The following is a 24315-nucleotide window of genomic DNA, read 5'->3' on the forward strand; positions in this document are numbered from 1 at the left end:
TGGGTGAAACTGCTGCTGCTTTAATGAAGGCAGTTGTGCCAAATTGTATTATTAGTCGCTGTTAGTCATGTCACTCATTCACAGCAAAAAGAAAAAGGTGAGTACCCATAAAACACTTAAACTGTATACAAGTGTGAAGGCTGTCTTGAGTAAAACAGGTTATGTAATTGTGAGAAATTGTCATTTCTTTTTTCCTGGAACACCAATTTCAATTGCAAAAACAACGGACAGATACTTGGTTATTTCTAAAACAGTGTGCTTTGTAACATGAAAAAAATAACTGAAAATGTATCTTGTAAATGATAAAATTTGAGCTTTAAAGTTTTTGGAGAACTTGCATCCACCATCATGATCTTGACAGCTTTCTAATACTGACAAACTTTCCCCAAAAGATTAGTGGTGATATTAACAAATAGAAATTGTTGCTGAAATATGTCAGCATTAAGTAGACTTGGCTTTTCCAACCTCAGCATTATTGACATTTGAGGCTGTATAATCTTTGTTGTGGAGGGCCATCCTGTGCACTGTAAGATGTTTAGCAGCCTCTCTGGTCTCTAACTATGGACGTCACAACCAAACCTGTCTCCAGATTGCCAAATATTTTCCCGGAGTGTAAAATCAACCCCCTCCCCCACTCCCTCCCTCCCCCGCCGCCTATAGCTAAGAACCACTGCCCTAGATGACTTAGTAAACAGATGAGGGCGAAGGCCCAGGACCCCTGGCTTGCGGGCCCCCCTAGAACAGCAGACCCGGGAACCGCGTGGGAGCTCGGCGCCCGCTGGTGGGAAGTGGTCCGTCCCGGGCGCCGCTGGCGCATGCGTATTGGGGGTCCCAAGCCCTCGCGGCGCAGTCGCCATCGCGGGGTTTCCCGTCAGAGCACACCTGGCGCCGGGGGCTGGTCCAGCCCCAGGGGCCCAGTCACTGGGAGTCATTGGCTCAGGCACCAGGGCACTCACACCCTCTCCCGCCTCGGTTGGGGCAGGCGGCGGAGGCGGCGCGGAGGCGGTGTCGGGGGCGGAGCCGTGCGCACGGCCCTTTGTCTGTGGAGTCCGGTGAGTGCGCCCGGCGGGGAGCGAGCGGCGGGCTCCGGGATGGGCGGGCCGGGTCCGAGGGTTCCCGGACGCGGGAGCCGCCGCTGCACTGGACTCCGAGCCCCCCAGCAGCACCCTCAGCCTTCTCGGAGACCCTGCCTAAAAAGGCCTCCCCTATCCAAAGATTATATGTAAAGGTGTTTTCCTCTAACATCTTATGAAATTTGTTTTTCTGTAGGCGTAGATGGTATCATTTTAAAACATTTCACCATTATTTTCTTCTAATACGTTTAAAGGATTTAAAAAATGGTTTGTGGTTTTTTTTTGCATTTTTACCTCTTATTGGGTATTAATTTTGTAGTGTAGGTAGCAATATGCCCTTTCCCCCGGTTGTCTTGCTATTTTAGAAGGAATTCAAAGAATCTGGAGGCTTTGCTAGAGATAAGTTAGAGATTTTATTCAAGGGTCTTAGACTTCGCAACTGGAAACGCAGGTAGGCAAAAACCCACAATAGTTTCGATGAAGAAAGAAACGTGAAAAGTTCTTATAGAAAAAAGAATATTCGTGAGAATTTTCATCCCTGCATGCTTAGCCCTGGGGTTGGTCCAGGACAGTCCCCAGTCAGAAGAGGGGCAGGATGATGGATACCAGGTGCTCAGGCAGGTGGGGGCCATGAGGTCTGGTCAGGTCAGGTGGTCTGGATAATAGATGTTAGGCAGACTAATCTGAGAGTCCTTCAGAGGAGAATTAGGTAGTCTGGATAAATGAGTCTTTCAGGGGGGTACCTGTAGGTCTGGATGTATATCCAGGCATGGATGCAGAACTAGAAAGTTCCAAATTTCTTAAGTTCCCAGGCTAGTTAAAACAAGAACAGTCTAGCCCAGTGGTCGGCAAACTGCGTCTCGCGAGCCACATGCAGCTCTTTGGCCCCTTGAGTGTGGCTCTTCCACAAAATACCACGTGCAGGCGCGCACGATTGAAACTTCATGGCCCATGCACAGAAGTTAGTTTTCGGCTCTCAAAAGAAATTTCAATCGTACTGTTGATATTTGGCTCCATTGACTAATGAGTTTGCCGACCACTGGTCTAGCCCTAGCTGGTTTGACTCAGTGGATAGCGCGTCCGCTTGTGGACTGAAGGGTCCTGGGTTCATTTTGGTCAAGGGTAAATGCCGGAGTTGCGGCTAGATCCCCAGTAGGGGGCGTGAGGAGGCAGCCAATCAATGATTCTCTCTCATCATTGATGTTTCTATCTTTCCCTCTCCCTTCCTCTCTGAAATCAATCTATCTTCTTATATAAATAAAAATGTAAATGTTCGTTTGTTCAAAATCTTAAATCTCCGAAAGTTCTTTACCGATTGCTTTGAAATTTTGACACAACGTTGCATTCGAATACGCGCGTGTTTTTATATACTTTATACCTACTATTATATAGATGTCACACCTGTGACAGGTAAAAACATGCTTTTTTTCAAAAACAGCGTCATCTGTTGGACGTAAAAGCAGCACAGGCTATACTAAATATTTTACGATTCCATTTCAATGTTTCCGATTGCATTGTTAAATTGAATTTTCATAGATTTTGATTTATTTTCATTTAGATTTAATTATTTCGTGTGACATTGCGTTGGAATTGAGCTGTGTCGTTTACCATAGCGTTCATTTCGTGAGTATCCAAATAATGCCTCGCAGAAGATCAAACCTAGGTCGTCGTACTCGCGGAGCGGAAGCAGTGCGACGAGTAATTGCAAATCAAACTGAGGAAGAACGGGCATCATCGAACGAGCGAAACAGACAAAGAATGGCTCAAATACGTGCCAAGGAAGCAGCAGAGCAACGTGCAGCCAGACTTGAGGATGCACGGTTGCGAGCACGGCGATCACGTTCTGCAGCTTCATATCTGCTTCGTTCTCAACAGAATGAACGTGACAGGCTGAGAGTGGCTGAAAGACGTCAACGAGAAACAGCAGATCAGCGTCAAACACGACTCCGTGCTCAGCAATCACGCGATTATAATCGCCAGAGCAACGCGTGGCCGGGTACAGCTAGTATACTAATAAGTGTTATGTCTTCCTGATGAACTGTCCTTTTTAACATTATAAAATGTTCATCTTTGTCTTTTGTCACATTTATCTTGAAACATATTATTTTCTAAGTACAGATACACTCACTTTTCTCTGGATGCCATTTGCTTGAAGTATCATCTTGCACCCTTTCACTTTGAGCCTATGTTTGTCTTTGTAGCTGAGATGGGTCTCCTGAAGGAAGCATATAGTTGGGTCTTTTTTTTCCCCACTACACTTAGCATTTTGATTGGTGTGTCCTGTCCATTTACATTTAGGATGATTATTGACATACGAGAATTTACTACAGCCATTTTAGTTTTTGTTTTCTGGTGGCTCTGTATCTCCATTGTCTCTTTTTTCTTGTGTTTCTGTCTGCTATATTAGTTTGGTGACTTTCTATGAGTTTTTCCTCTGTTTTCTTTTTTTTTATGTTATGTGTCTCAACTCCAGATTTGTGTGTGTGTGTGTGTGTGTGTGTGGTTATCATTAGGTTATGTAAAAAAAGTTCCAAACATAACAATAGCCCTTTATTCTGATTGCATCTTCTTTATTCACTTATGCAAGTTCAGCCCTTTCCCCTTTATCTTTTATGTTCTTGTTGTAACAAATTATCTCATTTTATGGTCTGTGTTCATTTCCAAATTGCAGAACTTGGAGACTTTTAAGTGCTTTTCCCTTTTAACAATTATGTTATAATTAAATGATTAAAACCCTATTCTGAAATAGAGTTGTAATTTCCTTCCTTTGTCTGTGTGTTTGCAATCTTACTCAGAGTTTCATATCTTTTTGTTTCTGGTAGGAGAGCTCTTTTTAACATTTCTTGTAATGCAGATCTTGTGGTAAATTCCCTCAGCTTTTGTCGGGAAAAGTCTTTATTTCTCCTTCATATATAAAGGGTAGCTTCTCTGGATATATTAGTCATGGCTGCTAGTTTCTCTCTTAAATTTTTAAATATTGTATTCCACTCTCTCCTACCATGTCAGGTTTCTGCTGAAAAATATGATGATAATCTAATGGGGTCTCTTTTATAGGTTCCTGTCTTCTTTACCTGGCTGCCTGGAGATTTCTCTCATTGTCACTACCTTCTGACAGCTTTAATATAATGGGTCTTGGAGGTCTTTTTGCATTGAGATAATTAGGTGTTCGGAAAGTTTCTTGAATGCAAAAGTTCAGCTCTTTGTCTGGGTTTTGGAAGTTCTCATTAATTATTTGTTTGAATAGGTGCTCTGTTCTTTTCTCCCATCTTCTCCTTCTGGTATACCCATCATTCTTATATTGCTTTTTCTAATGGAATCAAATAGTTCTCACAGAGTTTTTTCATCCTTCTTTTTTTAACTCTCAGTGTTCTCTCTTCCTCCACCTGAGTCATTTCTACATTTCTATGTTAGAGCTCACTAATTCTCTCTTCCATCTGGTCTTCTCTGTTTCCCATGCTCTCTGATTCATTCTTCATCTCATTTATTGAGTTCTTCAGCCCCAGGATTTATGTTTTGGTTCATCTTATAGTTTCAATCTCTTTGGTAAAGTACTTCTTTTGTTCATTTGTTTTATTCCAGAGCTCATTGAACTGCTTTTCTGAGTTTTCTTGTATATCATTGAGTTTTTTCAAAACTACAATCTTGAATTCTCTGTCATTTAAATCACAGTTTTCCATGTTTTTGAGTTTGGTTTCTGGAGAGTTTTCATTTTCTTTCTGAGCTAATTTGTTACCCTGGTTATTCATGGCTGATGGATTGTTTCTCTGCCTTGACATTTGAGGAAGTGAGCTCTTCTTTTTAGGTATGGTTTATATCTTTTAAAGATTCCTTTCCTTCTACTGTGGAGAGGACAAGAATATATTTTGGAAAATTATAAGGAAAAACAATATATAAATGGTAGGCAGAGGAAAAGTGATTAGAGCATAGCCCACTGAAGGAGACCATGGAAGTAAAGCAAGACACAGCTGTTAGCAATGTCAGATACCTTCAACACTTAAGTAATGAGGTCTATTGCATGAGCAACCAAAGGTTTTTTTATATTACTAACCAGAGAAATTTCAGTGGAGTTCTGACAGCAGAACAGAAGCAAGATTATAGATAATTGAAAAATCAGTGGGTAATGAGGATGTAGACACAAGTATGGACAATCCTTTGAAGAGTGTGGCCCTGAAAAAGAAAGGATGGTAGTTGCAAACGGTTATGTAGCCAGTGAAGGTTTTTAATGTTGGGAGAGACATTAAATGATTTTAAGTAACTCTAGGAAGTAGTCAATAAAAGTGAAAGATAGCCCTGGCTGGTTGTGGCTCAGCTGGTTGAACATCATCCCATGCACCAAAAGGTCACCAGTTTGATTTCCATTCAGGGCACAAGCCCCGAATGCAGGTTCAATCTCCAGTTGAGGTGCATGCAAGAGGCATCTGATTGGTATTTCTCTCTCACATTGATGTCTCTCTCTCTCTCTCTCTCTCTCTCTCTCTCATCTTCCCCTCTCTCCTCCCTTCTTCTCTCGCTGTCCCTCTTTCTCTAAAAAATCAATAAAAATATATTTTTAAAATAAATAAATAAACGGTCTGTCATCCTAACACAAAGCAAAAGCTCCAAGTTTTAGGTTCAATCTTAATACCATGTATTGACAAGATGCTTTTTTTTTCTTTTTCCCAGTTATGCCTTCTCAGAATGCTGTACTTTTTCAGGAGGGGATCATGGAACAGAAGGAAATGAATGATAGGTCACAGATAGTCAGGTCCAAGGTAAGTTTAGTTTTACTCTCCTCTGAAATGCTGTTGTAGTCCTCCGAACGTGGGCATTTTTACTCTTCTATTCTCAGAAGTGCTAAGCCCCAAAACTCCAGAGCCCTTGAAACTCTTGTGACAGATTATAATCTCTATTGGATGTTCCCCATCCACTTTATATACTCCTTTATAGCTCTTTTTCCCTCCAGCATTTTTATCAGATCAAGTACTCATGTCAGTGCTAGATGTTGTAAAAATATAAAATAAAATAAAGCTATAGACTGCCTTATAATCACCCTTCACTTACACAGCTCACCAGAATTCCAACCACACTGTAAGCAATGAATGATGCCCAGGTCACTGTGACTGCTTGGAACTAATGGCATTACCAAGTATGCCTGAGGACATCTGCTGCCACAAGTTAATTTTTATCCAGAACCTGTTACAGGTTCCCCAAAACCTGTTTAAGCCTGTTGTTAACAATTCTATACTTTGATTAAATATTATGTAAACTGAAGAGATATAACTTTGTTTCTATGAAAACAAGTTGAATGTTTTGGAAAGATTTATTAAATGCCATTTAAAAAAAATTGCTGTCAAATTAGGTGTGAGCAAAACTGTAAAACACAGATGGAAAAATCAAAAATCTCAGAGGATTCTATGCCTACATTATTTCCCAATTATCGTTGCTTGTTCCACTTTAATGAACCAGAAACTGATGCATTATGGGTATGGACACTCAGTCATTAAAATCACTCTCATAGACAAAGCTTAGCTTTTCATCAAAAGGTGAACCAAAAATATACATGTATATATTTTAAATTAAAATAAAATGTTTAAGATATCTTTTATGGATCTCTACTTTAACCAGCTTTTTTGCTTAACACATGAGATATCAGTCTTAGTTTCTTCACATAGAGGACTTCTATTGTTCCAAATTCTATGAGATAATTATTATCTGTACATAGCAAATAAACTCATTGGAAGAGATTTTTTAAAGCCTGCATCACACAATTAATATTCAAAAAGTGTAAGTATAATGTTGGATGCTGTTATGCATGCAAGAGATAACAAATACAAGAATTACTCAGAGAAGGGAGAAATCTGATTGAAACTGGAGAGACAAGGGAAGACTTTATGAAGAAGGTAGAGTTTTAATGTGTGCTGATATCAGATAGGGTTTGGAAATTAGAGAAGACTGAACCATTGCAGAAGGAAATAAAACTTGAGCAAGAGCTGAGACAATAAGGAGACCAATAGCTAGAGCTGAGCATTTATTTGGTGCATTAGTACTTTGGGATCTTAGGTCTGTAGGAATAGATTCATTCAGTTTATGTTTAATTATAAGGTTCCCCACAGACAGGAACAAAAAGACATCGAGAACTAATGTGGCATATGGCCTCTTGGCACTCTAGCCAAAGGAGTTTGTTTTAATTTTCCAGAACCATTAATTGTGTTACAAAAGAAGATGATTCATTCCTTCAACAAATATTATTGAGCAGCTACTGTGTGCCAAAAATTATGCATGGCATCAGATATATCAATGAGCAAAACAAACATGGTCCTAAACCCAAGTGGCTAATAGTTAAACAGAGACAGACATTCGTATATAATAAAGAGCTAATATGCTAATTAGACTGAACAGCAGAATGACCGTCCGGACAACCTTCTGGACCACCATCCAGACGACCTTCTGGATGAAGCTGGGGCGGGGCTGCGAGGGCTGAGGCAGCCGTGGCTGCATTGGACCTCTAGTATAATAATAAATTGCAAATTGAAATGTATATTATCTTTATATATAAACCCTAATATGCAAATAGACCAAACAATGGAACAATCAAACAACTGGTTGCTATGACGTGCGCTGACCACCAGGGGGTGCGTGCGGAACATGGCGGGCATCAGCCACGGCAGGATGGTGGAGCAGGTTAGCAGAAGCACCAGACCAAGGCGGGGCGCTGGTTGCTGTCATCAGGGCGAGCCTCTGGTGGTTACTGAAAATTCTTCGCTCCCATGCACCGTGGTCCCACCTGGTGCTTGCACCTGCTGCCAACACCAGCCCTGCTCGCAACTGCTGCCAGCGCCTAGCGCCGGTCCCAATCGCTTGGCGCTGTCAGTGGGTGCGAGTGGCAGCTGCTGGCCTCGATCACCCCTAAGGGCTTCTCCACCTCCCCCTGCTCCTGAGGGGCAATCGGGGCAGCAGCCACTGCAGCTCGCACCCGCTGATGATGCCGGCCCTGCTCACACCCGCTGCTAGCGCCAGCCCCAATCTCTCCGCACCATCAGTAGGTGCGAGCAGAGCCAGCGCCATCAGTGCACGGGAGCAGCAGTGGCTGGTGCGGGGCTGCTGGCAGACGGGACTGGGGCCGCAGCAGGAGAGGACAGGCAGAGTCGCAGAGGATGCCCTGTGCCCACCACAGCCTCACGGCCCACAGTTCCTTTCAAGGTGCATGAATTCATGCACTGGGCCCCTAGTACAAAATAAGAATAAGGTACTGTGAATGTGCATTAGGGAGTTAGGGAAGAACTCTATGGAGAAGGAAAATTTAAAGTGAAATGTGAAGGATATATAGAAGTTATAAAAGGAAGTAGAAATGAGCTTTTTAGGTATATGCTAAATGTGTAAAAAGCAATACTGTCCTGAAATATTGAATCTTAACTTTTAGGAAAAAGCACTTGTTTGGAACACCACACTCTTGAATAACTGGAATTATTGTACCCACGAAGTGGATTGTATTGCAGTGGGGGAGTGTTAGGAAAGAAGGAGAAGGAGGTATATGTAGGTTGTGTGTCAGTATGTATATCTTAGAGCAATGGTCGGCAAACCGTGGCTCACGAGCCACAGTTTGCCGCTTTGTTGACTAATGAGTTTGCCGACCACTGTCTTAGAGCAAAAGGGTTGCTTAGGCAGCATTGATAATGGAGGAAATATAGATGTTACCCTTTTTATTTGAAATTCCTACCTGTAACAAGACAGTTTCTTTTACTGATATCAACATGCATCATATACCTTTTATTCTTAACCTATTTGCCCTGGTTATTTTCACTTTTTTTAAGACACTAAAATATCCTTTCTCCTCTTCTGTCCAAACTTTAAAACTTTTAAGGACTACACAAGATATACCAACTCAATACCTACTTTCACTATTTCAAAAGTTCCTGAATACTGTCACTTCTGAAACCTTATAGCATGAATTTCCCATATCATTTTTTAATTGTTTAGATGATCTCAGATTCCCCTGCAACAGATTATAAAAAGCTGAAAAACAAGCATTACTTCATGTATGTTTTTATATGTCTTAAAAGATGATAGAAAGATAGGCACTGAGGGTTGTTTCACAAATTTTGACCTGGATTACTCAGAGCCCTGAAGACTCTCAGCACAACGGCTTACACATCCTAACCTTTGTCTCCTGCTGTACTTTTGCTCCTTCCCCTGAGAGCCCAGTTTTTTAAAAAACTGTTTCTGGCTGAGCAGGGATGTACTTGATGTTTCAGGAGTCCCTGACATTCCAGGACGTGGCTGTGGACTTCACCAGAGAGGAGTGGGACCAGCTGTACCCTGCTCAAAAGAACCTCTACCGAGATGTGATGTTAGAAAACTACAGGAATTTGGTCGCTCTGGGTAAGGATGGTGTCCCTGTAGAACTGGGAGCCATTCCAGTGGGTTTATAGTAGTCCCCCCCTTATCTGCAGGGGAAGCCTGAAACCATGGCTAGTACTGAATCCTACATATACTATGTTTTTCCTATTCATACATACCTATGATAAAGTTTAATGCCTCGTCCATCTGAACTAAGCACTTCCATACTCTGGCCATAACTTTTGTGGTTTGAGGTGTGACAGCAAAACTAGCACGAATTTCTTTTTTTCTTCACAATTTCATGGATAGAAAATGTGCTTCTACCATAAATCTAAACAACCTCAGCATATAATGTTTTTCTTTCCTTATTAAGTTGAGAATTTCCGCCTTTTTACTTGAAGAAAGAACTTTATGGCTTCTATTCGGCATATCTGAATTGCCAGCATCGCTACCTTTGTGCTTTGGGGCCATAATTATGTAAAGTAACTGTTACCAGAGCACAAGCACTTTGATACCAAGACAGTTGGTTTGATAACCAAGATGCCTACTAAGTGACTAATAGGCCTGGAGCATCTAGTGTTGATATGTTGGACAAAGGGATGATTCATGTCCTAGGCAGGATAGAGGTGATGGTGCAATATTTTATCACAGTTTCTGGAATGTATTATACTAAGTGAAATAAGCCAGTCAGAGACAGATAAACACCATGTGATTTCACTTATATGTGGAATCTAATGAACAAAATAAATTAACAAACAAAATAGAAACAGACTCATAGCTGTCAGAGGGGAGGGAGTAGGGGGGCTGGGTGAAAAAGATGAAGGGATTAAACAACAAAAAAACACCTCATAGACAGACAACAGTACGGTGAACATGGATGGATCTTGAGAATGTCATGCTAAGCAAAGTAAGTCAGAAAACGTCAAGAACCAAATGACTTCACTCAGATGTGGGATATAAAACTGAAAGCAACAAATGAACAAATAAGACAAACAAATATACAAAACCTCATATACACAGACAACACGGTGGTTACCAGAGGGAAGGGGGATGGGAGGTAGTAAAGGGTAAAGGGGTCAAATATATGGTGACGGAAGGAGATTTGACTCTGGGTGGTAGATACTCAATGCAATAGGCAGATGATGCATCCATAGAACTGTACACTTGAAACCTATATAATTTTATTAACCAATGTCACCCCAATAAATTTAATTTAAAAAGTTAAAAAAAATAGCCCAGTTAGTGTGCCTCAGGGAGTTGAACCAGCAGGTCATGGTTGATTCCCGGTCAGGGCACATGCGTGGTCCCCAGTAGGGGGCATGCAGAAAGCAGCCCATCAATGATTCTCAAACATCATTGATGTTTCTATCTCTCTTTCTCTCCCTTCCTCTCTGAAAGCAATAAAAATATTTTTTAAAGTTAAAAAATAATAAAAATAAAAAATGAAACTATGAATTGTTTGTTTCTGGAATTTTTCATTTAATATTTTTGAACCATGGTTGATCGTAGGTAACTGAAACTGCAAAAAGTGAAACCAAGGATAAGGGGGAACTGCTCTATTTTCTCAAGTAGTGAAAACCTCCAAAGCTTTTGTTAATATAGTTCAGGCCGGGACAGAAGAATGCTAATCAGTTTCATAGAGACCTTTGTGTCCTGCTCTTTCTCCTCAGGTAAAAAGTCTTGACTTTGTTGAATTTGAGGTGGGCAGCTTTATTTTGCTGCCTTTCAAGACTAAAAATTTCTTTGTTTCCAGTATAAACTTCTGAGATACATTTTTCCCCCATGAATAGGTCATCAACTTTATAAGCCAGAGGTGATCACTCAGCTGGAGCAAGAAGAGCAGTGTCTGATGGAAAGAGACAGCCCACTGGACACTTGTCCAGGTGAGAAGCAAGCATTTTAATATTTGCTACTGAGTGAAGGGAAATAGTCTCTTCTGAAATACTCACCTGAGTATGCTACAAATATCTCTCTCTGGATTTAAAGAATACTGAACGCTTTTTTGATATCTAGTTCATATTTTACTTTTTCACAAAGTGGAAATGGCTCTCTTACTTTTTTCTGATTAAACAGATAATATATACTTATTATTAAAAAATTAGTACAGCACAAAAGTTATTTTGAAGGTGTTAGTTTGAATGTACATAAATACCTTGATGTTGCAAATAGCATTTGCACATCTCCACATAGCATTTTCTATTTTTTATTTACACATCCTCTCTTGGTAGTCTTTAAATCTTTCTTTTCCATATCTCTGCCATTTTTACCTACTCTTCAGTTTTTCCTTTTCCTTTCATTATCAAACTTTTTAAAATCATCTGAAACCCATAGGCCTGGTTCTTATTCTCGTGCTCACCTTTGTGATATATCCTGCTTGTGTTACTAAAATTTTTTTCTGGGAGATTACTACTAACTTCCTCCCAGTCAAATCCAGTGGCTAAAAACCAGTTATTGTCTCCTATGATCTTGTTTTTGACTGTGTTGACTTTACTTTTTTGAAATGTTCTTCCACCCTGGCTTGTGATATACACTATTCTTGCCTCTTTCAACCTTTTTCCTGTGTCTTTACCTGCTCCTGTACTACCTCCTCCCCCTCCTTATTCTTCTAAAGATGTGTATTCCTATGGATTGGAATACACATTTTTATATGTTCCATTCTCTAGTACAGTGCTTTTAAGTAGACTTATATGTCATTTCCCCCCATTTCTACATTTCTAGTCTAAGTATTTCACCCACATTCTATTTCCAGGTTTTAGATTATATTTTTGTTTATGAATGTCATACTATTTTAATTAAGTGCTATATTTCAAAACCTGAATCTGTTGACTTTATACTCTCTTCTTTAAAACATCCCACTAAATATGAGACTTCTTGGCCAAAATAAAAACCTCTTAAGTTCCTGATTGTTAGAATAACACCTACAATGATCTGCCTGGGTTATATTAGCAAATAGTTGACTGCTACCTGTATGCTATATTCCACTCTGGTTCACTGAGTCAAGTTAACCTGCCCCATCTCTGTCTAGTTTCCCACTCTGATTCTTTGTTCTGGCACCATGTTTCATCATTTGGACTTGGTTTTGTGTCATTCGAGCTTATGCTTTTTCAATATGACAGACTTGGCTCTGCTTCTTGCTATTAGTGCTCTAGATTATCTTAGGCAGAAAACTTTGTTCCTATTCCAGCCTCACTGAACCTGAACCTGAATTTTGGCCTGACCAGTGCTGGCATTCCATGGCTAAAGGCTGATAATTAAAACATTTTGTCAAGAACCTCTAGCCCGCCCTAACCGGTTTGGCTCAGTGGATAGAGCGTCGACCTGCGCTTACTGAAAGGTCCCAGGTTCGATTCTGGTCAAGGGCATGTACCTTGGTTACAGGCACATCCCCAGTAGGAAGTGTGCAGGAGGCAGCTAATGGATATTTCTCTCTCATGGATGTTTCTAACTCTCTATCCCTCTCTCTTCCTCTCTGTAAGAAAATCAATAAAATATATTAAAAAAAAAAAAAAAAGAAGAACCTCTAGCCCTTTCCCTGACAACAGTGGGTGACATTTCTATGAACCTCCACGCCTGGATCCCAGGGAATAGGAAACTAAAGTAAGAAAATTTAAAACTCCCTTTGCAGGTGTATTGCCAGGGTAGGAACCTACAACAGAAGGCAGAGAGTACATATGTGGCCATGTGCAGGATCCACACTGTCTCCCATTTTGTCCCTACCCACAGACTACCCTCAACTAGAGAAAATAATTGCTAACTTAAGAAAATGTGCAGACACCATTATGCATCCATATGAGGATACACAAGGCTCTTGATTCATAAATCCACTTGAACAAGGGATTTTTCACATCCTCCTTGTTATAGACAGGCAGGCTAGCAGTCTCCTCCAAGGGGTCTGTTTTTGCATTATCCTGTGAGACACAATAAATGGTTCCTCTGATGAGAATGTGGCAAGACATTTCTGTTGATCAAAGGACAGATAGAATGATCTGGCTTTTGTGCTCTCATTCTGATGTACTCTCCGGGGTATTGCTTGCCTCATTGTCATTGGCATCTGCTGATGTCTGTTTATCTAGAAATCTCTTCCTATATAAATGAGACCTAGGAAGTGTCCAATGGGTTTATCAACAAAGAGGTTAGTAATTATAGTAGCAAGAGAGATGACAGGGGAGTGATTAGAAAAGCAATCAATTTGTGTACTTTGTCCAGTGAACAGGGGTAAAAAAAAAATAGAGCTAGTAAGTGTACAGTACACTCACAAGAAGCTAGAATGAGAAGTGGGAACGATAAAGAGGATTTTGCTAGAATAAGAAGGTAATGTCAAAAGAGAATTTTTCTACAAAATTGATTTAGCTTATTTATATACTGAAGGGAAGGAGTCAGTAGAGAGGGTAAGTAGAAAATGGATACAAAAGATGGATCATGATTATGGAAGACGTAGGAGTGGGGTTGAAGATAAAGAGATTAGGATGATTTGTTAGTGGCAGATTTGGAGGAGTTCACACATGGATATTTCTGTTTCCTGGGCAAAGCAGGAGGCAAGGTCCTCTGTTGAATGTAAAGGACTTGGGAGGTCAAGTAGAGATCTTGAGGAGCACTTTCTGTAGCTTACTAAAGTCAATGGCTGCTGACTGATCAGGGTATTGGTTGCTGAATGAAGGTTGGGGTGGCTGTGGTAGTTTCTTAAATTAAGACAACAATGAAGCCGAAACCGGTTTGGCTCAGTGGATGGAGCGTCGGCCTGCGGACTGAGGGGTCCCGGGTTTGATTCCGGTCAGGGGCATGTGCCTTGGTTGCGGGCATGTCCCCAGTAGGGGGTGTGCAGGAGGCAGCTGGTCAATGTTTCTCTCTCATCGATGTTTCTAACTCTCTATTCCTCTTCCTTCCTCTCTGTAAAAAAATCAATAAAATATATTTTAAAAAAAAGACAACAATGAAGTTTGCCGCATCAAGACCATTCCTTTCACAAATGATTTCTCTGTAGCGTGCAGTGTTCTTTGATAGCATTTTACCTACATTAGAGCTTCTTCCAAAACTGGAGTCAATCCTCTGAAAACTCCACTGCTGCTTTGTCAACTAAGTTTATGTAATATTCTAAATCCTTTGTTGTCATTTAAACAGGCTTCACAACATCTTCACCAGGAGGAGATTCATCTCAAAATCCACTTTTTTTTGCTCACCTGTAAGAAGCAATTCCTCATCCGTTAAAGTTTTATCATGAGATTGCAGCAATTCAGTCACATCTTCAGGCTCCACATCTAACTCTAGATCTCTTGCAGTTTCCCAGCACACCTGCAGTTATTTCCTCCAGTGAAGTCTTGAACCCCTTAAAATCATCCATGAGGCCTCTAGCCGGTTTGGCTCAGTGGATAAAGCGTCAGCCTGCAGACTGAAGGTTCCTGGGTTTGATTCCGGTTAAGGGCACATTCCCATTCTGGATTGCAGGCTCAGTCCCCAGTAGGGGGTGGCAGAAGGCAGCTGATGAATGATTCTCTCTCATCATTGATGTTTCTGTCCCTCTCTCCCTCTCCCTTCCTCTCTAAAATTAATAAAAATATATTTTTAAAAAATAAAATAAAATCCATGAGGGATAGAATCAACTTTGTCCAAACTCCTGTTAATGTTGATATTTGAACTCTTTCCATGAATCACGAATGTTCATTATAGCATCTACAATGATGAATCTTTTTCAGAAGATTTTCAACCTACTTTGCCCAGGTCCATCAGAGGAATCACCATCTGTGTCAGCTATAGCCTGATGAGATATACTTCTTAAATAGTAATACCCGAAAGTTAAAATTACGTCTTGATTTATGGGCTGCAGAATGTATTCTGTGTTAGTGAAACCGGACACAATGGACCCAAGGCTGCCTGTCACTACTTGAACCAAATTAAGCAGAGACAGGGTTGAATCATGTATGAGCATTTATTCCAATAATGCCGGCAGTATGGGGAGAACAGTCCATCACCCTGGAAATTCTGATCTCACTCCCCCTTGCCAGCTGGCTGATTATATACGTATGAGGGAGAAGACAGCTATGTGTAACATGGAAAGGGGAGGGGAGGGTCTGAAGTCCAGCCTTCAGGGGCTCAAAGTCCAATAACAAGGTGGCTAATTTTCTATGATGTTACAAGCAGTTCAGCCCGTTCCTGGGACCAGCAAATAGTCAGCATTCCTGAGAAAAACTCCCGGAGGGGTCAGGGTCCAGTCACAGCAACCAAATCAAAATGTCCTGTCCTTGGTATGTTCTCAAAATGTATTTATTTTTTGAGTGATGGGCCCATCGAGGCATCTTATCTTTTTACAGCCTTGTTTCATCCTCCAGTTTTCCAGGGTCTGTTAGAAAACTTCTTATCTATAGTTAGTAAGATGAATAATTATTAGACAACTATGGCTCTATTCTTATTACATGCCCTTCCCCACTATCATTAGCAAGCATGAAAATAACATTACTCTCATTGTACATTTCCATCAGAGCTCCTGGGTGACCAGGTGCATTGTCAATAAGCAGTAATATTTTGAAAAGAAGCATTTTATCTGAGTAGTAGGCCTCAACAGTGGGCTTAAAATATTCAGTAAACCATGTTGTAAGCAAGCATGCTGCCATCTGAGCTTTGTTGTTCTATTTATAGATCACAGGCAGAGTAGATTTAGCTAATTCTTAAGGGCCCTAGAATTTTTGGAATGGTAAATAAGCACTGGCTTCAACTTAAAATCACCAGCTGCATTAGCCTTTAGCAAGAGAGTCAGCCTGTCCTTTGAAGCCTTGAAGGTAGGCATTAACTTCTCTAGCTATGAAAGTCCTAGATGACATCTTCTTCCAGTATGAGGCTGTTTCATCTGCATTGAAAATCTGTTAGGTGTAGCCCCCTTATCATCTTAGCTAGATCTTCTGGATAATTTGCTGCAGCTTCTACATCAGCACTTGCAGTTTCACTGTGCACTTTTATGTTATGGAGATGGCTTCTTTCCTTAAACTTCATGAACCAACCTCTGCTAGCTTCAGACTTTTTTCCTGCAATTTTCTCACCTCTCTCACCCTTCAGTAAAACTGAAGAGAGATAAGGCCTTGCTCTGGATTAGGTTCTGATTTAGGGAATCTTGTGGCTAGTCTGATATTCTATCCAAACCGCTAAAACTTTATATCAGCAGTAAGGCTGTTCTCTTTCTTATCATTTGTGTTCACTGCAGTGGCACTTTTCATTTTCTTTAAAAACTTTTCCTTTGCGTTCACAAATTAGCCAATTGGCACAGGGAACCTAGCTTTTGGCCTATCTCAGGTTTCAACATGCCTTCCTCACTAAGCTTAATCATTTCTAGCGTTTAATTTAAAGTGAGAGATGCGCAACTCTTCCTTTCACTTAAACACTTAGGTGTCATTTTAGGGTTACTAGTTGGCCTAATTTCCATATTGTGGTGTCTCAGGTTATAGGGAGGCCCAAGGAGAAGAGCAATAGAGGAATGATCGTCAGTGGAGCAGTCAGAATACACACATTTATAGATTAAGTTCACTATCTTACAAAGGTACTTCATGGCACCCCAAAACAATTGCAATAGTCACATCAAAGATCACTGATCACAGATCACCATAATAAATATAATAATAATAGAAAAGTTTGAAATACGGTGAAAATTACCAAAATGTGACACAGAAACAAAAAGTAAGCAAACGCTGTTGGAAAAATGGTGCTGGTAGACATGCTTTATGTAAAGTTGCCACAAACCTTCAATTTGCAAAAGCTGCATTTTCCGCAAAGTGCAATAAAGTGGAGTGCAATAAAATGCGGGATGCTTGTAATTCCCTACGGTCAGAAGATCAAGGCTAGCACCTGACTCACTTTTGAGAAAGCTAAATCAGTCCAAGGCCCAAGAACAGCTGGCTAATGAAATGGCTCTGAGGAGTGAGCCAGGAAAAGCTGATGACTTAGGATCAGCATGCACTACTACACAGGTTTGTTGGGACAAGGTATCGTGAGTGTTTTTCATGCATGAGTCAGCCAGCATGAGCTTGGATCTTGGCCAATAGGTTTTATGCTCTTGGGCTGGTCCCAAGGGACTACCCAAAATAGAGATATGTAGATCATGGAAATGACAGGAGAGAGAGCCTCCCAAGAGCCACAGATGTTTCCAAAAGTGAGTCTGCTTAACCATCTGCTAAACTGGGAATATGAAGCCACCCAGTCGTACAAAAATTGTCCTATCTCCTAATCCCTCCTCCCTCCGACTTTTGTTAGAGTGGAACGAAACAACAGTAGTGAGTGAGGGAATACGTGAGCATGGAAATAGTTAAATGGGGAACGAGGAGAATAGAGTCAGAGAAAAGAATAGCATGGAGACAGCAGAGTTGGGGGAAGGGTGAACAGGAAGAGTAGAGTGGGAGAATAGGCAGGCAGGGAGAGACAAGAAAGAATATGACTCTGTCACAGACCCAGGAGAGGGGAAAAGGGTTAATTTTGGACTTTCACTGTTACATGTGACTGAACATTTTAATTGCTGAATAGAGACTGCATTTATGACAATGTAATAGAGGTTTCTGTTACATAAGAATTGAAGGGAGAGTCCTGGGAACTGTCCAAATCTTCATGTAGAAGCAGAGGAAGAATACGCCCACGAAACATTTTAAAGTGGTAGGAGACTAAAATGAAATTTTGTTTTTATCGCAATACATGAGTCATGCTTGTTCAAAATACAGTTTACATTTGTATTTGTCTGAACATAGGAAAAGTCTGGCAAGATAAGCCCCAAACTATTAACATTGATTACCTCTAAGGAATGGAATTCTTTATGTATTTCCATATTATTTAAATATATTACTATAAGCAATCATTAGTTTTATCATTTTAAACAAACAATTAAAAATACAGCCATGGCAGGTGTTGCTCTGTGATTACACCATAGGTTCTCGCACCAAAGGGTCACAGGTTGAATTCCAGTCAAGGGCATGTGCTTGGGTTGCAGGTTTGATACCCATCCTGGTTAGGGAGCGTTCAGGAAGCAACCAATTGATGTCTCTCTCACATTGATGTTTCTTGCTCCCTCCCCCCTCCTTTCCACCCTCTCTAAAAATCAATGGAAAAATATTCTCAGTTGAGGATTAACAACAACAAAAAATATTTAAAATATGAAGAAATGCTTTTAAAATAAACAAGTTAGCTGTCCTTACAATAGAATAAATTACAGATGAGACCTGTCTTCTCTAATTACAGTCTTTCCTCTAATACCTCCCACATCTGAGCACAGACATTTCTCTGATATTTCTTATTCTTCTTTCCATTTCTTATTCTCCTTTCCATTTCTTTCCAGTATGATCTCTTCCTTTCATGGTTACCATGCATGCTCTAAATTTTCCTCCAATTCACTGCTTCTTGTCATCTTTTTATAGTCCATCTTCTTGTTACATGGCCACATTTTAAACTTTCCAATGGCACAAATGCCTTGTTTGCATTATTGTCAATTTCATTTGGTAATTTATTATGCAACAATTTTTTTCAAAACATAAAGAATGGCCCTAACCGGTTTGGCTCGGTGGCTAGAGCGTCGGCCTGCGGACTGAAGGGTCCCGGGTTCGATTGTAGTCAGGGGCATGTGCCTTGGTTGCAGGCGCATCCCCAGTGGGGGGTGTGCAGGAGGCAGCTGATCGATGTTTCTCTCCCATCGATGTTTCTGACTATCTATCCCTCTCCCTTCCTCTCTGTAAAAAATCAATAAAATATATTAAAAACAACAACAAAAAAAACAACATAAAGAATGCTGAAAAGTATTAGTATGTTCTGAATTTCTTTTCTTTTTTGTCATTAGAAATAAATATTTTGCTATAAACCCCCACTTACTGTTTTTTATTAGTACCTGGAACCATACATAGTTATTATAACATTATTGAATGCTAGAGGCCCGGTGCATGAACTTCGTGCACAAGTGTGTGTGGGGGGGTGGGTCCCTTAACCTGACCTGCACCCTCTCCAATCCGCAACCCCTCAGGGGATGTCCAACTGCCAGTTTTGGCCCAATCCCACAGTCGGACATCCCTCTCACAATCCGGGACTGCTGGCTCCTAACCACTCACCTGCCTGCCTGCTTGATCGCCCCTAACCACTCTGCCTGCCTGCCTGCCTGGTCACCCCTAACTGCCCTCTACTGCCGGCCTGGTTGCCCGTAACTGCCTCTGCCTCGGCCCCCGCCACAGTGGCTTTGTCTGGAAGGACGTCTGGAAGGATGTCCGGAAGATATCTGGTCTAATTAGCATATTACCCTTTTACTAGTATAGATATGCTCCATGCTGTACTTTGCATTACCATGACTATTTTGTAACTATCAATTTGTACTTCTTAATTTGTTCTGAACTTCTTTTAGATGCAGAAAATAGACCTGAAGTCAAAAAATCAAGTCCAAACCAGAATATTTCTGATGAAACTCAAACCTATAACATGATAATGGAGAGACTAACAGGAGATAGTTTCTGGTACTCCATTCTAGGAGGACTCTGGGATTTTGATTACCAGTTAGAGTTTAATCAAGAAAATCAGCAGAGACATTTAGGACAAGAATCTTTTGCCCAAAAAAAGGTCCCACAGGAGAGAAGCCTTGAATGTAACAAATTTGGTGAAAACTATAAAATGAACTCAAATCTTATTATGCATCAGAGAATCTCTTCAATTAAGATACCCCTTAATTCAAACACACAAGGAAATAGCATCAAACATAATTCAGAATTGATTTACTATCACGGAAACCATGTAAGAGAAAATACTTACGAATATAACAGGTGTGGGAAAATCTTCAATCAACATATTCTTCTTACTAATCATATTCATACTGAAGAGAAACCCGGTGAATGTAGGAAGGCCTCCAGCCACAACTCAAATTTTACTCAACCTCAGATAGTCCTTACAGGAGAGAGGCCCTATAAGTGTGATGAATGTGGGAAAAGATTCAGCCAGAGGATACATCTTATTCAACATCAGCGGATTCATACAGGAGAAAAACCTTTTATATGCAATGACTGTGGGAAAGCCTTTCGTCAACATTCATCCTTTACTCAACATCTGAGGATTCATACTGGAGAGAGGCCCTACAAATGTAATCAATGTGGTAAAGCCTTTAGCCGTATCACATCCCTTACTGAACATCATAGACTTCATACTGGAGAGAAGCCTTATGATTGTAATTTTTGTGGGAAAGCCTTTAGCCAGAAGACACATCTTAATCAGCATGAGAGGATTCATACAGGAGAGAAGCCCTATAAATGTAATGAATGTGAGAAAGCCTTTAGCCAGAGTGCACACCTTAATCAACATAGGAAAATCCATTCTCGGGAGAAATTATGTGAATATAATAAATGTGAGAAAGTTTTAAGCCACAGTCCTTCACTTACTCAGCAGCACATAACTCATGGGGGGGAAATCATATGAATATATAAATGTAGAAAATTTTTTGTCATACTTTTCCATCCCATTCAATATAAAGTTATTCATAATGGAGAGAAAGTTTATAAACATTTAATGCATAGAAACCAAATAAATTTAGATGTTAAACTGGTAGCATATTATATCCTCAAGAGAGGTTATAAATAGTAAACATAATTTATTTTGTAAACAAGATTATATTAGAAGTCATGTTCCAAATCTGATATAAAACTTTTTAATGACCAGAAATTCTGTAGGCAATAACCTGTGATTATTCACCTGTAAGTTTTATGGCAAAGTTCTTAAATTATATAAACATTGATTAATCAAGGCAATGATATAGTGTAACTAGTAACATAAACTTGAAATAAACAGAAAAGAGTAATATTTCTCAAACTTCAGCATTTGCACACTTCCTTTACAGTTTTACCATATGTAGGGTTCACTTAAAATTTTAAGGGATTCAATTGTTAGCCTTTTCTTAGGAAATATTATTTATGAAAATTAAATTTTATATGCTAATTATATTTGTTCTAATTTCCATCAAGGTCACTATAAACTTTAAAATTTAAAATATTCATTGATGTACCACCTAAATCTTCTGTACCATTATTTGAGAAACAATGTGATAAGATGACACTATTCTGTTATTGGGGTGTTTTTTTAAAGCAATCTTTTCATTCCTTTCATCAGATAAATCCTAGGATCACTATAAAAAAGAGTCCTGGAAGAGACTGAGGATTATGTTGATGAAATGTGAAAAGTGATTCAGAGAAGTCTACTTTTCTATCATGTTCTAGTTTTAAATTTCCCTATAGCAAACTTAAACTTTTAAACTAAAATTGTGGTTTCTGCTATATTTGCAGATTTGAATAGAGATAAGGTTTTGTTGTTATTGTTGTTGTTTCTAATAATGACCAGAAGCTTAGAATCCCTGCGCCTCTCAGCCCTACTCTGGAAGACAAGAAGTAGTGAATTGTACTGGAGGGTGAGCTGTGGTACAAAGTTGAGGCTAAGAACCAGGGAAGAATCTTAGTGTCTTATATAAATAACTAAAGAAGGGCGATTAATTGGCTTAATAATACACTTTATTAATTGAGACATGTTTATGTAACACCTTTTTCCAAAAAGAATTCAGGTGATTTAATTTTATTTTTATCACTAGAGGCCTGATGCACGAAATCAGTGCAAGAGTAGGCCTTCCTTCCCCCGGCTGCTGGCACTGGCTTCCCTCTGGTACCCGGGACCCGGGCTTCCCTCGCAGCACTGGCTTCGTCTGGTCTAATTAGCATATTATGCTTTCATTATTATAGATTATTGCCTTGTTTGACAAAAATCACATTTTGATGTTACACAGATAGCTGTAATTATGAGGCTGCTTGAGTTTCTTGGATTTTCACTTTTGTCTCAGTGTTCTCAGGCATGGTGAAAGAAGCCCTGAGGCTAAGGCAGGATTGCAGTTTCCTTGCTTTCTCACCTTTCTTCTAGCATATCTCCCAGCTCAAGACTTCCCTGTGAAGGGCTAGATTTTATACTTCTCCAGCCAAAGCTGAAATGATTTAAAGACTTTTTAGAATTAAAACACTAAAAGCAAGGAAATTAAGAAAAGTAAACTCATTTCATCACAGAAGTTAAACTTTTAAAAGTGCATTTATGTCCCACTCATTGGTGGATGTGAAATCCTATATAATAAAAGCCTAATATCCAAATTGTTTGACCGGGAGTTTGACTGGGAGTTCGACTGCTCGCTATGACATGTGCTGACCACCAGGGGGCAATGCGGAACATGGTGGGCATTGGCGACGTGGTGCTGGCAGCAGACGGCAATGGAGGCACTGCTGGCCCCAATGGGCCCCGAAGAGAGCAGGACTGCAACGGGGTGATGGAGCAGGTGAGTGGGCGGCACCAGGCCAAGGCAGGTGCAAGTGGGGGCCCCATTGCCACACAGATGGTGACCAGAGGCTGCGGCGGAGGGTGGGGCCGCTGCCTGGATCCCAGGCACTGAGGGAGCTTGGGCCCGGCCCCAATCAATCGCCCTGCAGGTGGGATGGTGGAACAGGTGAGGGAGCAACGCCAGGCCAAGGCGGGGTGCCAGGCAGGGCTGCAGGGCTGCAAGGCTGGGGGCACCAGCTGGGGCCTGATTCCTGTAGGCCACCCTGAGGGACCCCACCCATACACAAATTTGTGCACTGGGCCTCTAGTATTTAATAAAACTCTGAGTTACAGTAATCAGAGAGGATGTCTAATAGTATTTTTGTGTTCAAATATCATTATAGTGGAGACCCATTTTTAGGATAGATGAGTTCTGAAGTATCTCTTCACCAAAAGGAACTACATTTAACATTTATTTCCATAGGAGACAGAGCATAGGGCACTCAGATTTCAGGAAGAGAGGGAACCAAGGTGAAGTCTGACAGCAAAGGTATGCATTAAAGAAGTAGTGCCCAGCCCTAACCAGTTTGGCTCAGTGGATAGAACATCAGCCTGCGGACTCAAGGGTCCCAGGTTCCATTCCGGTCAAGGGCCTGTACCTTGGTTGCGGGCACATCCCCAGTGGGGAGTGTGCAGGAGGCAGCTGATTGATGTTTCTAACTCTCTATACCTCTCCCTTCCTCTCTGTAAAAAATCAAAATACATTAAAAAAAAAAAACACAAAAAAAACCCTTTTGTTATGACTTTTTTGTCCATTTTACACATATTAGTTCATTTGGACCATCCAACCAGGTGGTATTGCCCTTCTTTTATGAAAAGAGAACCTTGCCTGGCTGGTGGTGCTCAGTGGTTAGAGCGTTGGCCCGCACACCATAGCATCACAGGTTCAATTCCCAGTCAAGGGCATGTACCTGGCTTGCAGGTTCAATCCCCCCTGTGAGAGGCAACCAACCGATGTTACATCTCTCTCTAAAAATCAATGAGAAAAAAATTATCAGATGAGAATTAACAAATAAAAACTTGTAAGAAATAAAACTTTTTTAAAAAGTGATTCGTAAGGCTAGACATAATATGTAAATGATTTATTATTCAGGGTTTCTCTACTGAAATGTCACTCAGATCTGAGTCATCTTATTCCTAAACCAGTAGATACAAACAGTGCCTAGAAGAGTGTTTTATAATATCAGGAAACATTTAATAAATATATCAAAACACTAATTTGATAAGATTTATGTACCCCTGTGTTCATTGCAGCATTATTTACAATAACCAGGATATGGAAGCAACCTAAGTGCCCATCAATAGACAATTTGATAAAGAAGATGTGGTATGTACATACAATGGAATATTACTCTGCCATAAAAAATAATGAAATCTTATCATTTGGGACATGGATGGAACCAGAGATATTATGCTAAGTGAACTAAGTCAGACAGAGAAAGACAAATACCATATGATTTCACTTATATGGCAAATCTAAAGAACAAATAAATGAACAAACAAAACAGAAACAAACTCATAGATACAGAGAACAAACAGGGTTGCCAGGTGGGAGGAGGGTTGAGGGGCTGGGTAGAAAAGGTGAGAGGATTAA

General features: G+C 40.4%; 1 protein-coding gene across 1 annotated transcript; it reads left to right on the forward strand.

Annotated features, from left to right (window-relative positions):
- Positions 1-815: 815 nt before the first annotated feature.
- ZNF713 (zinc finger protein 713) lies at positions 816-22495 on the forward strand (the record flags this gene model as incomplete). The annotated part of the gene is made up of 6 exons (XM_080677454.1): positions 816-1052; positions 2949-3069; positions 5736-5824; positions 9305-9431; positions 11180-11272; positions 19738-22495. The coding sequence occupies 6 exons, from the start codon at positions 816-818 to the stop codon at positions 20793-20795; spliced, it is 1725 nt and encodes a 574-aa protein (XP_080533580.1). The 3' UTR covers positions 20796-22495.
- Positions 22496-24315: the final 1820 nt, after the last annotated feature.

The sequence above is a fragment of the Plecotus auritus genome (assembly GCF_963455305.1).
Source record: "Plecotus auritus genome assembly, chromosome: 7".
NCBI classification, from domain to species: domain Eukaryota; kingdom Metazoa; phylum Chordata; class Mammalia; order Chiroptera; family Vespertilionidae; genus Plecotus; species Plecotus auritus.